Source organism: Dromiciops gliroides, chromosome 1 (assembly GCF_019393635.1).
Source record: "Dromiciops gliroides isolate mDroGli1 chromosome 1, mDroGli1.pri, whole genome shotgun sequence".
Classification (NCBI taxonomy): Eukaryota; Metazoa; Chordata; class Mammalia; order Microbiotheria; family Microbiotheriidae; genus Dromiciops; species Dromiciops gliroides.
Window position 1 is genome coordinate 235,780,930 of NC_057861.1, and position 12,922 is coordinate 235,793,851.

The 12,922-nt window shown below is 36.6% G+C and overlaps 1 protein-coding gene across 1 annotated transcript in view; it reads right to left on the reverse strand.

Annotated features, from left to right (window-relative positions):
- Nucleotides 1–52: 52 nt before the first annotated feature.
- Nucleotides 53–12,922, reverse strand: part of ABHD3 (abhydrolase domain containing 3, phospholipase) — a 39,560-nt gene continuing 26,690 nt past the window's right edge. Inside the window, exons 6-9 of the mRNA XM_043975080.1 lie at nucleotides 11,096–11,269; nucleotides 10,576–10,624; nucleotides 10,329–10,494; nucleotides 53–949 (exon numbers count right to left, since the gene is read on the reverse strand). Of these exons, the coding sequence (XP_043831015.1) occupies nucleotides 771–949; nucleotides 10,329–10,494; nucleotides 10,576–10,624; nucleotides 11,096–11,269 (568 nt within the window). The 3' untranslated portion in view covers nucleotides 53–770. The remainder of the gene's footprint in view (nucleotides 950–10,328; nucleotides 10,495–10,575; nucleotides 10,625–11,095; nucleotides 11,270–12,922) is intronic.

The following is a 12,922-nucleotide window of genomic DNA, read 5'->3' on the forward strand; positions in this document are numbered from 1 at the left end:
TTTATTTTTCCTTTTTTGTTGTTGTTGTCAGATAATTAGGAAACCCACAGAGTAATGGTTTAAAATGGAAGAATTTATTTTAATAGATATATGTACATACACTATTTAAAAATAATCATGTAAATAAAAATAATAATCATTATAAAACTGAAACCAGCTCTAATTTAATAACTCTCACAGAGTAAAATAACAAGTATAGAAGTCCATCTAATATTGTTGCAATGTTTTTAAAGCTAGGACAGAAAAGATTCAAGGTACTGCATTTCATTTCTTCTTAATTCATTTTCACCTTTATTATTAGACATAAGTACCCTTAGGAATGTGCCAACATGTAACATACTTCAAATAGCATTGAAAATATCTTAGTAGTTATTAAAATGTTATGAAACAAGTCATTTAAATTGGGTAACCTAAAAAAAAGTACTAACCTAAATTTAAACCCTGAGGAATTAAAATCTGTTTACACAATGGTTTTGGTTAAGTGCAATTTAATGAATGTAGAGTGCTACTTTATTTAAGGTCATTCTTGGTAAGGCATATTAAAAATAAGATCTACATAAGTGAATCTAATGTACTGTACTTCATTTCCTGCTACAAAGTAGTTTTTCCTCAAAAAGTAGTTTTTGCACATAATTCTGGACCTCTTCATCCTCTTGCTGGCATATTTGCTTTATATACAATAGTTAAAATTTGTGCACTAAGCTGAGCTGCCTTTTTCAGAATTTGCCACTGTGCTAAAATGGTGGTCCAGACAAGATACTTCAGAAGAACTACATGCTAGAGAGTTCATGTCCATGCTCAACTATGGCTTGTACAAATTGTTTGAAGACTCGATCCATGTAAGTGGACTGTCTTGGCCATATCCCCTCCAGAAAGCCAATATGGCCCCCATAAGATGTAAGGACCAAAGCAACATTTGGATTTTGTTTAGCTGTTTCTATTGGTATAGCTGAAAGAGGAAGAGAAAAAAATATATATATATCATTACCAACTTTCCCCAAATGGTCATATATACCTAGACAAATTTGTACCTTTATAATTTTTATTCAATATAATTATTATACATTGCCATTATGTCCCATTAAAACACAGTAATACATACTTATACTATACTTTAAAGTTCACAAAGTGCTTTCCTTACCACAATGCTATGGGGTAGGCAGTATAAGTAGTAGTATTTGCATAAACATGAGGAAACTGAGGAACAGAGGGATTCAGTGACTTGCCCATGATCACGTAGCCAATAAGGATCTGGAATAGGTTTCAAACCTAGGTCTCCTGATTCTCAACTCACATTGCTTCTAATTAGAGCTCAAACTGAAAAATAAGTTGGGCATATATTATCTAGGTACTAAAAAGGTGAGGAGAGGGGCAACCTCCAAACAATTCGACATAGCTATTTTCTAAGGAAGCTACTAGCAAGAAATAAAAAGGGCTCAGAGCCTCACCTCCAAGAGTGATACAGAACATAGAAAATTTTGCAGTTACCTACATATAACATATGAAGTAGGTATTTCTGCCTTGGTCAAGAGACTCCTATCCTCAAAGTAGGGAATGGTCTCCCACCTAGAAGAGATGGGAAAGAAGCTCAAGGAAGACCTCTTAATTCTCCAGTTTATCAAGGAAAATGAAATTTTTAAAAAATGTTTAAAGGTGAAAACAAAGAAGGATACAAAGTGGTAAAGGGGAATCCTGACCTATGTAGAGTGGAAGAGCATGACAGACGAAAAAGGGAAGAGTAAGGCAAATGTCCCAATTTTTTAAAAAGGGAAGAGTGTTCAGTCAGCTTGATTATGTTTCCTGACAAAATTCTTTTTTTTTTTTTTTTTTGTTTTTTTTTGTTTTGTTTTTTGCGGGGCAGTGGGGGTTAAGTGACTTGCCCAAGGTCACACAGCTAGTAAGTGTCAAGTGTCTGAGGCCGGATTTGAACTCAGGAGCTCCTGAATCCAGGGCCGGTGCTTTATCCACTGCGCCACCTAGCCGCCCCTCCTGACAAAATTCTACAACTTAATTTCATTTTTTGACAGTCGCCAGAACTGGAGATCAGGATAGAGAGTTTACCTAGATTTCAGCAAAACATTTATCAAAGTCTTATACTATTCATCTCCATAAAATATTATAGAGATTCTAAAGGGAAAAAAAAGATTATAGAGAGATGTGGACTAGGCATTAATAGTGTTAAATGGTTTAATGGACAGACCCAAAGAATGCCCATCGGTGATTGGATATCAGCTTAATAAGATGTCTTCAAAGTGTCTAAAGAGTTCATTTAGACCTGTGCTGTTTAACATTTTTATGCATCACTTGGACTAAGGCATATATGAGTTAGCTATTGAATTTATAGTTGATATAAAGCTAGGAGACCCTGGGCAAGTCACTTAACCCTCATTGCCCCACCCCACCCCCAAAAAAGAAAGAAAAAAATGGGATAGATATAAAGCTAGGAGAGTTAACAAGCTGGATTAAAAAATACCTCACAGAAGAGTCCCACTTTACTATCCCACTGACCCCAGTTCAGACCACTTTTGGAGGATGATATTCAGTTTGGAGGATCACATTTCAAGAATGCCTTTGAAAGCTCAAGAACATCAAAAGGCAACTATGGAGGATGTTAAGGGAGATTCAAGCTTGATACAAGAAAAATGTCCCAACCACAGAAGCTGTCCAAAAGTATCAAATGTGATAATGCATGCACCTTGATACACAAGCAGAGACTGTGCGGCAATTTATTAAGGATGGCATAGAGATTTTTGTTGAGGTAGAGGTTGGTCTCTGAGGTCCCTTTCCACTGTGAAATTCTGTGATTCTATAAAAATTAATCCCCTCTTGTCCTGTTCCATCAAAAAAAAAATACCTTGCAGAATCAAGTTTTCTTGTATAAAATGACAAATATAATATTTTACATAATCATACATGTATAACCCATATCTGATTACTTGCTGCCTTGGTGGGGGGAAGGGAGGGAAGGAGGGATAAAAATTGGAACCCCAAACTAAAAATAAAAATGTTTATTACAAAAAAAATTTTAAATACCTTGCAGGATAAAATGTTGAACCCAATCTAACAGGATGAAACTTGTTAGAAATAGAGAAGTCAAGGCAAGAAGGTGCAGTTGCAGAAGAAGTGTAGTGAGCTTTCCCCCTAAAGAAACAGAACAAAAAACCTCCCCCAAACAGAGCTAGAAAATGTAACAGTCTGAATCTTGGCTGGGATTTCAAGAAAAAACACACAACACAGTCACTTTTCCAGCCCAGGTCAGCAGAGACAGAGATCTGTTTACAAGGTGGGGGTAATGGGGGAGCAGGGGCAGGTCTAGCCAGCTGCTCAGAGCATGAGGTCCCCAAACCCATACCAGGGCACTTCATATGAGGCAGCTAACAACTGGAATCTGAGGGGTTATCCATCCATTGGGAAATGAATGGCTGAATAAGTTATGGTATACTGATATAATAGAAAACAGTTGTGCTGTAAGAAATGATGAAGGGAATGGTTCCAGAAAAACTCAGGAAGACTGTGCGACCCTAACACAGAGGGAAGTGAACAATTGATACACTAGAATACTGTAAAGATAAACGACTTGGAAAGTCTAAGGGACATAATGAGCAGCCACAATTCCAAAGGCCTCATAATGAGACATGCTAAGTTGTAACCTGTGAGGAATCCAAGTAAGGCGATTGCCAGCTCTTCCTCTGGGAATGCATGAGTGTGGTGCAGTGGGGAAGCTAGGTGGCTCAGTGGATAGAGCACTGGCCCTGGATTCAGGAGGACCTGAGTTTAAATCCGGATCCAGACACTTGACACTTACTAGCTGTGTGACCCTGGGCAAGTCACTTAACCCCAATTTCCTCACCAAAAAAGAAAAAAAAAATGAGTGTGGTGCAATGTGTGGTACAGTTGGTCTGGTAAGAGCACTGAACATGAAGGCAGAGGCCTAGGTCTGAATGTCAGTGCCAGCACTGGCTTGTTATATAACCATTGGCAAGTCACTTACCCTCAGGGCCTGATAGCATTTCAAGATCGAAGGAAACTTAGAAATCATCTCATATTTTACAACCGAGAAAACTAAATACAAAACTCTGCTCCTTACTAACAGTGTGACACCAATACCCACCCCCTACCCCTGGTTAATAAATGAGCACAGCTCATATTTGAAATCAGGAACTCAAACCCTAAACAGAATGTTCTTTAAAAAAAACCCCAAAACTATTGTTCTTAACACTATGACATGGTTGCCTCAAGTATAAAATGAAAGTAATTATACTTAATTTGTTCTAGGACTCTCTCACACTGTAGTTGTGAGTAAAAGGCTTTGAAAACCTTCAAGTCTTATATAAATGTAACCTATTATTAATACAACTGCTGGCTTGTTCTAGTCAATTATTCATAACATAAATCGTAAAATTAAGGATATATCTATTAACTGGCTAGTTTAAGTTTGATTGTATTCTGGAGGCTAAATAGTTGCTGTAATTAATAATTTAACTACATATATTATATTGATATTCTATAAAAATATGACTTCATTGAGGGTTAAAGTTCAAATTAATTAAATGGTTCTACATACATTATTAATAGTAAAACATTTTCCTGTTGAAAAAACTAGTTTCTTGGAATCAAAAGGTTAATTCCAAAGAGTTATAAGGAGAAACATAACTGGAGAAGGGGGGAGGGGACTTAAAGAAAGTAGAGCAATGTGTTAACTTTTTTTTTCTTTTATTAATTTTTTTTTCAATTAGCAAAAATTTGCCTTCTCTCCCTCCCCCCTCCACTATTCCCCAAGTTGGGAAAGAAAAACAAAACAAACATGTAAGCAAAAGAAAAATTCACATTGGCCATGTAATATGTAAATATGTATGTATATATGTATACATATATACACATGTATATATGTGTCATTTATGTACATCCATAAATGTCTCATTCTGTACTCTGAATCCTTTTCTTCTCAAGACATAAGTACCATGTTTTTATCATTAGTCCTCTAGAATTGTGGTTGGTCATTACACTGATTAGCGTTTCTAATTCTTTCAAAGTTGTCTTTACAATATTGTAAAAATTGTATAAATTATTCTTCTGGCTCTGATCATTTCATTATCCATCAGTTCATACTAGTCTCCCCAGGTTTCTTTGGAACCTTCTTCATCATTTCTTAGGCACATAATATTCCATCATATTTATATACCGTAATTTGCTCAACCATTCATTTCCCATTTGATGGGCATTTCCTCAAATTCTAATTCTTTACCACCTCAAAAAAGCTAAAAATATTTTTATACATCCTTAGAGCTTGTTTTGCCTAGAACTAATCCTTTCCTTACTCTACCACCCTTTTGTTCAGTCATTTTTCAGTCACATCTTACTCTTACCCCATTTGGGATTTTCGTAGCAGAGATAGTGGAGTGATTTGTCATTTCCTTCTCCAGCTCATTTTACAGATGAGGAAACTGAGGCAAACAAGGTTAACTGACTTTCCTAGGATCACACAGCTAGTGTCTCAGGCCATATTTGAACTCAGAAAGATGAGTCTTCCTGACTCCTGGTTCTATATTCTCTCTACTAGGTGACCTACCCTGCTTCTAATTCCTTCTTTTCCTTCACTCCTTTCTCCCCCATTTCCATATTGAAAGAAATATATTTCTATACTCAACTCTGTGGGTATATTATTTCATCCTTTGACCAGTTCAGATGAGAGTAAGTTTCAAGTGTCAGCCACCCCCTTTACCCCTTCTTCCTTATTTGTATAGACTTCTGCTTATGTACTCCAATTATGTGAGATAATTTTTCCTAACCTTCTCCTCCTCCTCCTCCTCCTTGTTCTTCCTTTCCATTCTTTTAAGATTAAGACGTAACAAAAACACTTCTAGGCCTTCTCTTTAATTAGACTCCCTCTAGGATTCCTATGATAGTGGGATTCAGAGGAGACACATGTATCATCTCCCCATATTAGAATTAAGCAGTTTATCCTTTTGTAGTCTTTTATGATTACTCATGTTTACCTTTTTATATTTCTCTTTATTCCTCTGTTTATACTTGAAACTTTCTATACAGTTTTGGTCTTTTCATCAAGAATGCTTGGAAGTCCTCTATATCATTAAAAATCCATTCCCCCCGCCCTTGAATTGTACTCAGTTTTACTGTCTAAGTTATTCTTTAATCTAAGCTTAGAACCTTTGCCTTCTAGAATGTCATATTCCAATTTCCCCACTCCTTGATAGTGGTGACTACTAAATAGTTTATTATTCTGACTGGCTCCTTGAATTCTTTCTATTTGTAATATTTTTTCTTTGACCTGGAAACTCTGGATTTTGGCTATAAAGTTCTTGGGAGTTTTCATTTTAGGGTTTCTTTCAGGAGCTGACCAGTGAATTCTTTCTATTTCCATTTTGGCTTCTGGTTCTAAGAAATCGGAACAGTTTTCCTTATAAAATTTCTTGAACTATGATTTTTAGGCTCTTATTTTGATTATAGCATTTGAGTAGTCCAGTGGCTCTTAAATGTTTTTCTCCTCAACCTGTTCTCCAGGTCAGTTGTTTTTGTTATGAGAAGCCTTATATTTTCTTCTATTTTTTCAGTCTTTTGACTTTGTTTTAATATTTCTTGTTATCTTATAGTCATTGACTTCTGTTTGGTTCATTCTAATTTTCAGGAAGTTTGTTGCTTAAACGAGGTTTTGTACTTCTTGTGCCAACCTGTTCCTTTCCATTTCTCTTTCCTCTTTTTTTTTTTTTTGGTGGGGGGACAGGGCAATGACTTGCCCAAGGTCACATAGCTAGTAAGTGTCAAGTGTCTGAGGTTGCATTTGAACTCAGGTCCTCCTGAATCCAGGGCCAGTGCTTTATCCACTGTGCCACCTAGCTGCCCCCCTACCATTTCCCTTTCCAATTCTTTCTCCTATAGCTCTCATTTCTTTTTTTTCCTCTAGCACTCTCATTTCATTTATAAAAACATTTTAAACTCTTTAAAAAAAATCCTTACTTTATCTCATCCAAGAACTGGAAACTGAATAGTTGAATCTATGTCTAAGCTATATTTTCCTTTGTGGCTTTGACTGTAAATGTCTTGGAGTTATTTTCTTCTTCTGGGTTTGTCTTGTGCCTGGCTGTCACCATAACAGCTTTTTGTAATAGGGTTCTGTTTTTTTTGTTCATTCTTACAGCTTGTTTGGACTTTTTAAAATTAGGGCTAGGCTCTGCACTCTTCTGGAAGGAATATCTGGGCTGGTCTATGCTTCTTTCTTGAAGTACTGAATCCTGTATTATTCCTAGGTTTCAGGGACAGTTCAGCTCAGGCTGGGGACCCGGAAGCTTTTAATGCTATTAAAGTGCTCTGATCCAGGAAAAAATCAGATACTACCCCCCCCATGCCCACCCCCAGTCTGAGCTCTGCCAAGTTTCTGACCTGGGTTTGTGTCTGAGCAAGAGTAGACTATGGCTAGACTCATCCACTATCAGCCAGCTAGAAAGCTCAGCTGATTCAGAATGACAAATATAAGCTTCCCTTTGGTCTGAGATTCCTGACCCGGTTATTCCTCTGCACACTTCAGATTGAGCTAGAAGCTGGAACTAAGAACTTGCTCTGCTCCTGGGGGTCCAATTTACATAGCTGATGAACTTGATCTTTGCTGTGTATACAGGTTAGGGCCCACATTCTCTCCTCACACTGGAGTGCCATCTCTAAATGCAGATCTCCTCCTCCATCAGCCAGATTTATGACTCAGAACTGAATAGTGAGTAGTAAGGATACTGGCTGGTACCTGTTCCTGCATCCTTTAGAGATACTAGCCCTTCTGTGCTGGATCTGGGACTCTTTCTTGTTTAGATACACAGCTTCTCCTTGTTCTGCAATACCCTGTGGGGTCCTATACTCCAGGCCATACCCTGGGTTTATAGACCTTTCTGTCTGTCTCCCTACTGTGATATTTTCCTTGGCTATCCTGATCAGGAGTCTGTTGCATTTTCTAGATGTGTTTGGAGGAGTTTGGAGGTAGAGCTCACTACTTCCTCCATGCTACTCCACTATCTTGGCTGTACCCCAAACTATGTGAATGTCTTAACTTTTCAAACAAGTTTCAACTTACTAACACTACTTCTTTTTTTCTCTTTACACTTCTGAGAAGTAGGCCTTTTACATCAATATTTGAAGCTAAGGAGGCCACATTTTGTGAAGTATGCCTAATGTTTGTGAGAACAAGTTAAAGATCCAGATAAGAAGACAGATAATTTCAAAAATCCTGGGATATAAGGATCACAAAGATAGGATATTTTTACTACAGAAAGTTCTAAAACTACTCATTGCAGCAATATCAGAAAAATCACAATCACAACCTTTCAGAGGTGGAAGGGACATCAGCAGTTCATTACAAAAAACAATCCCCATTCTAATATACCCCAAAAGTGGTCATCCTGTCTTTGCTTGAACATTTCCAGGTAAAAGGAACCTACTATATCTCGAGGCAGCCCATTCCATTTCTGGATATCTCTGATTGTTCAGAAGTTTTTCTTTCCATCATAACTCAAAATGACCTCACTGAAACGTCTTCAGTTTTCCTAGTTCTGCTTAAGAATAACAGGCTGTATCATGTGTATCTGACAAAGACTATTTAAAAGGCCAATTGGAATAAGGTTAATGGTTTCTAAGTTCAATTAAGCTTAGGTTAAACATTGATAAATATGTGTTGATAAAAGCATTAGCAAAACATTGAAAAAGTAGAGGAAATACTAAGAATGTTGCTTAATCTCTTTTTGCAATGAAAAGCAAATTAGTTTAGACAACCACTTGAAGGACATTTTGTTTGACTTAATCATAGAGAGTAAAAGAACAGTCAATAGCTTGAAGTTTCCAGTCTTCCTTTTCCAATTTGTGATAAAGGGCTAGATCTTCCCAACAAAAATTCCATTTTATAATTATAGACTAATAAAAAATACAGATGTTTGAATTTTCAGAGGGGTTTAAAATTTTGGTGTCAGTTGCTAAGGGGAAAGAGTATTTTGTAGAAGTTTAAACGCTCAAGAATTTATTTTAGATAGCTCCTTAAGGTACTATAATTACTCCAAATCACCTTATAGTATACATGGTCTATCAATACATGGTACTCCAATCTATAAATATAATCATGTACAGGGTTTTAAATTTTAATATCTTAAAACTGCACTAAAACTTTAGGGATATTCTATATGTTATACACACAGGTTAACTTTACAACTGATTTCTAAGCTCCTTGATTTAAAAGAGAGAAGTAAGGGGTAGCTAGGTAGTGCAGTGGATAAAGCACCAGCCCTGGATTCAGGAGTTCCTGAGTTCAAATCCAGTCTCAGACACTTGATACTTACTAGCTGTGTGACCTTGGGCAAGTCACTTAACCCCCATTGCCCCCCCCCCAAAAAAGAGTAATAGCAGGGGCAACTAGGTGGCACTATAGATAAAGCACCTGTCCTGGATTCAGGAGGACCTAAGTTCAAATCCAGCCTCAGACACTTGTCGCTTACTAGCTGTGTGACCTTGGGCAAGTCACTTAATCCTCATTGCCCAGCCAAAAAAAAAAAAAAAAGAAAAAGAAAAGAGAGAGAGAGAGAAGTAAGAGCAAAGAGAGATGAGAAATAGAAAAGATGGACTTTTGTTCACTGGAAAAAATATTTAAATTTTTTTTTAAAGAAGAAGTAAGAACAAATAAGCTTTTCTCTTGGCTACATAACTTTTAAGCTTTTTTCATATACAGAAGAATTATTTTTTTGGTAGAATTCCTTCTTATGCTGTGCTCATGGAAAAAAAACTAGGAATGTTTCCTTCTAATCTTATTTTAATAATTCAAAAGCATAACCTTCTAATATTTAAAAGGTATTTAATGTTATCCTTCTTGGCATGTCTTCAGATTCCTTCTTTAGTGAAACAGAAAGGGTAAAAAAACTTTACAGAAGGGAATCTTATATAGAAAAGATCCATCATGACAAGAGACACCTTGTGCCAAGGTACTGTACATGTACAATATAATCATTTCAAAGAACAGTGTATTTTTCAAGGAAGAAATGCAATAAAAATGTAAACAGGCAAAACATCAAAGACCATATCTTTTCCTTAACCATTCATGCTGAACACAACAGAAGTTTAACAAAATTAAAATATCTATAAAAGAAAACTGTAGCAGTTAACACTGATATGCTTTATTGGGTCTATCTGGTTCCTATTTATCCTAATGTTCTTATGTATCATTCAAAACGCCAAAATGTTTTAGAATATTATGATGTCATCATTTACTTATTTTCTTAAAACTAAGAATATTTTTATGGTAGTTCATGTCTATCTACACATATCTTAAAAGAAATTAAACTCACCATGACGGGGAGAGAATACATCATCCACAGAATTTAGACAAAGTACAGGAATTCCTATTGACTTCAACCTACGATTTGGACTGGCATCTGTGTAATAATCATCAATGGAACGGTATCCAAACATAACTGAAGTGAAGCGTTTATCAAACTCTCTGATGGATTTTGCCTGAAGAAACATGAATCTAATAAATGACATCTGGTTTTCAAAATCAAAACATGAAATAAATTGATATAAGGTTTCTCATACCTTCATGACATGATCCATATCAACTTGTTTCACAAACATATGTCGATGCCTAGAAACAAATAATTGCAAAAGAAAAAATAAAGACCATTCCCACCTTGTACCTCAACTAAAACACTATATAAACTCGCTGAGCTAGAAAATGTTAACATTTTAAACCTATGAAATATATCAAAGAATTACCAAAGATGAAAACAAAATTCAACTCTTTACATGCATTTCACTTAATTAGATAATCATGACACTTGACACTTACTAGCTGTGGGACCCTGGGCAAGTCACTTAACCCTCATTGCCATCCCCCCAAAAAAGAGTAAATAACTCATAGTTTACTACAAAATGTTTGAGTGACTTTGATATTTCAGAGTCCAGTTTACTATTTAAGTGCTCAGGTGGGATCAAATACCTAACAGCTAACTTATTAGCAGGAAGTGACGCTTTTAAGTTGAAAATGAGAAGACTCACAACATCACATCAGAATATTATTTTTTGCTTTTTGAAAGAGTTTGAAGAGATGACTCACTTGTTAACAGAAGACTGTAGACAGGTTGTCAAATAGTAGTTAAAAAGCAGCCAGTTAAGTGGTTTCTCCAATGACTCTGCACAAGCAAAAGTATTCCAGCCAACAGAAAATGTTGCAGCTGCCATCAAAGGAGTTTTGGTGCCAATTTTGCCCAGATAATTTAAAAGTAGCATACTAAAATCAAAGGAAAAATGGCACACAAATAAAAATAAGTACCTCACTTAAATGAAATTAAATTTTAGCACAATGAACAACTCCTTGACCCTAAATCACTGAAGCTGTCACAGTAGTTCTAGGAAAATCTTTGGGGTTGAGAAATCTAAAAGCAAATTTTGTACTTTTCCATCTTGGAAAAGCAGAATCCCTACTGTGTAAATATCCCATTTCCTTGCTTTGATATAATCACACATCTTGAGCAGAACAAATGGGATAAGGAATGCAATGATTGCCTTAGGGAAGCAGTGTCATATAGTGCACTAAGTGGCTACTTTTGTAAACTTACCTACTTACCACTCCCTCACATGTACTGTCACACTGTTCTTTCCATTGTCCCTCCATCATACATGTACATTCCTACCTGTTTCCTAGCATATGCTGTTCCTCCAGTCTGGTATACCAATACTACTACCCTTTTGGAATTCTACTCCATTCTTCAAAACTGCTGAAGTTCTACATTCTTCACTTCACAAGACCTTCTTTGACCACTCCAGCCTACAGCAGCCTCTTCTACCTTTGAACTCAAGATATTTCCTAACAACTGGCTATTCAAAACAGGAATGGGCTGTTAGGAGGGAATTGGTTTAAGATCCCCCAGATTATCGGTCTTAAAGCAGATATTGGATAACTACTTGTGGTAGATGCATGTGTGGGGAGTGACAAGGACAGTTTGGACTAAGTGGCTTCTGGGACCGTAACTCTGTGATTACTGTTATATACTTTCCACTTGTACTTCCTTTTAAATTCTATTCTTTCTTTTCTACTTGAAAATCATTTTCTTTCCACTTTGATTGATCATTTCTTATCATCCATAATTCTGCTTTGGTGAGAAAGGTATAGAAATCTGGCTTACTGTTTAGGTACCCCAATATGCTATGGGTCAGGTCTACAGTGAAGGAAAGGCTCCTTACACAGAACTGTCAGTGACAATGTTCATCACTGATCTGTGGTGGCTAATGAGAAAAAAAGGGCATGGTAAGCCTGGTGTGGACAGAAGTCTAGTAGAAAGGCTAGATGAAAGGAGTGCTGGGTACAGTACATGATGAGCTACTGATATGAATACCCATGATGTGTCCAGGATGTTGGGGATGTCATGATCACTGATCCGGGGGAAATTAAGAAGATGATGACAAAGCTAGATGACCTATTTAAATACATATGTTTATCTTGCATGTTTGAAGTGAAGAGGTGATTTGGAAAAAGAGGTCCTGAGAAAAAAGTCAACAGTCATAACCTAATTTTGGGATTCATCTACAAATTCACTGACTAAAGGTACTACAGATGCATTGTGACATATACACATTTTATTTATTTTCTCTGGAGCATTTATTTCCTTTTCTCTTTAAAAAATATCATTGTCACTTCTCAGTGAGTTTCTCCCCTCCTTTGTGAGGGAAGAGATGACATTGGTAAAGCACTCAGCACAGTGCCTGGTGGTATATGGTAGGTTCTTTGTAAATGCCTATTCCTTTCTCTTTCCTCTAGTAAAAAAGAAGTATAATTAAAGGGGGGGGGTGGGAATCAACATATTGGTCATGCCTGAGGACATATGCCTCAGTTTGTACCAGTAGTCCACCACCTCTCTTCTAAGAAAGGGGGAGACACGTTTCA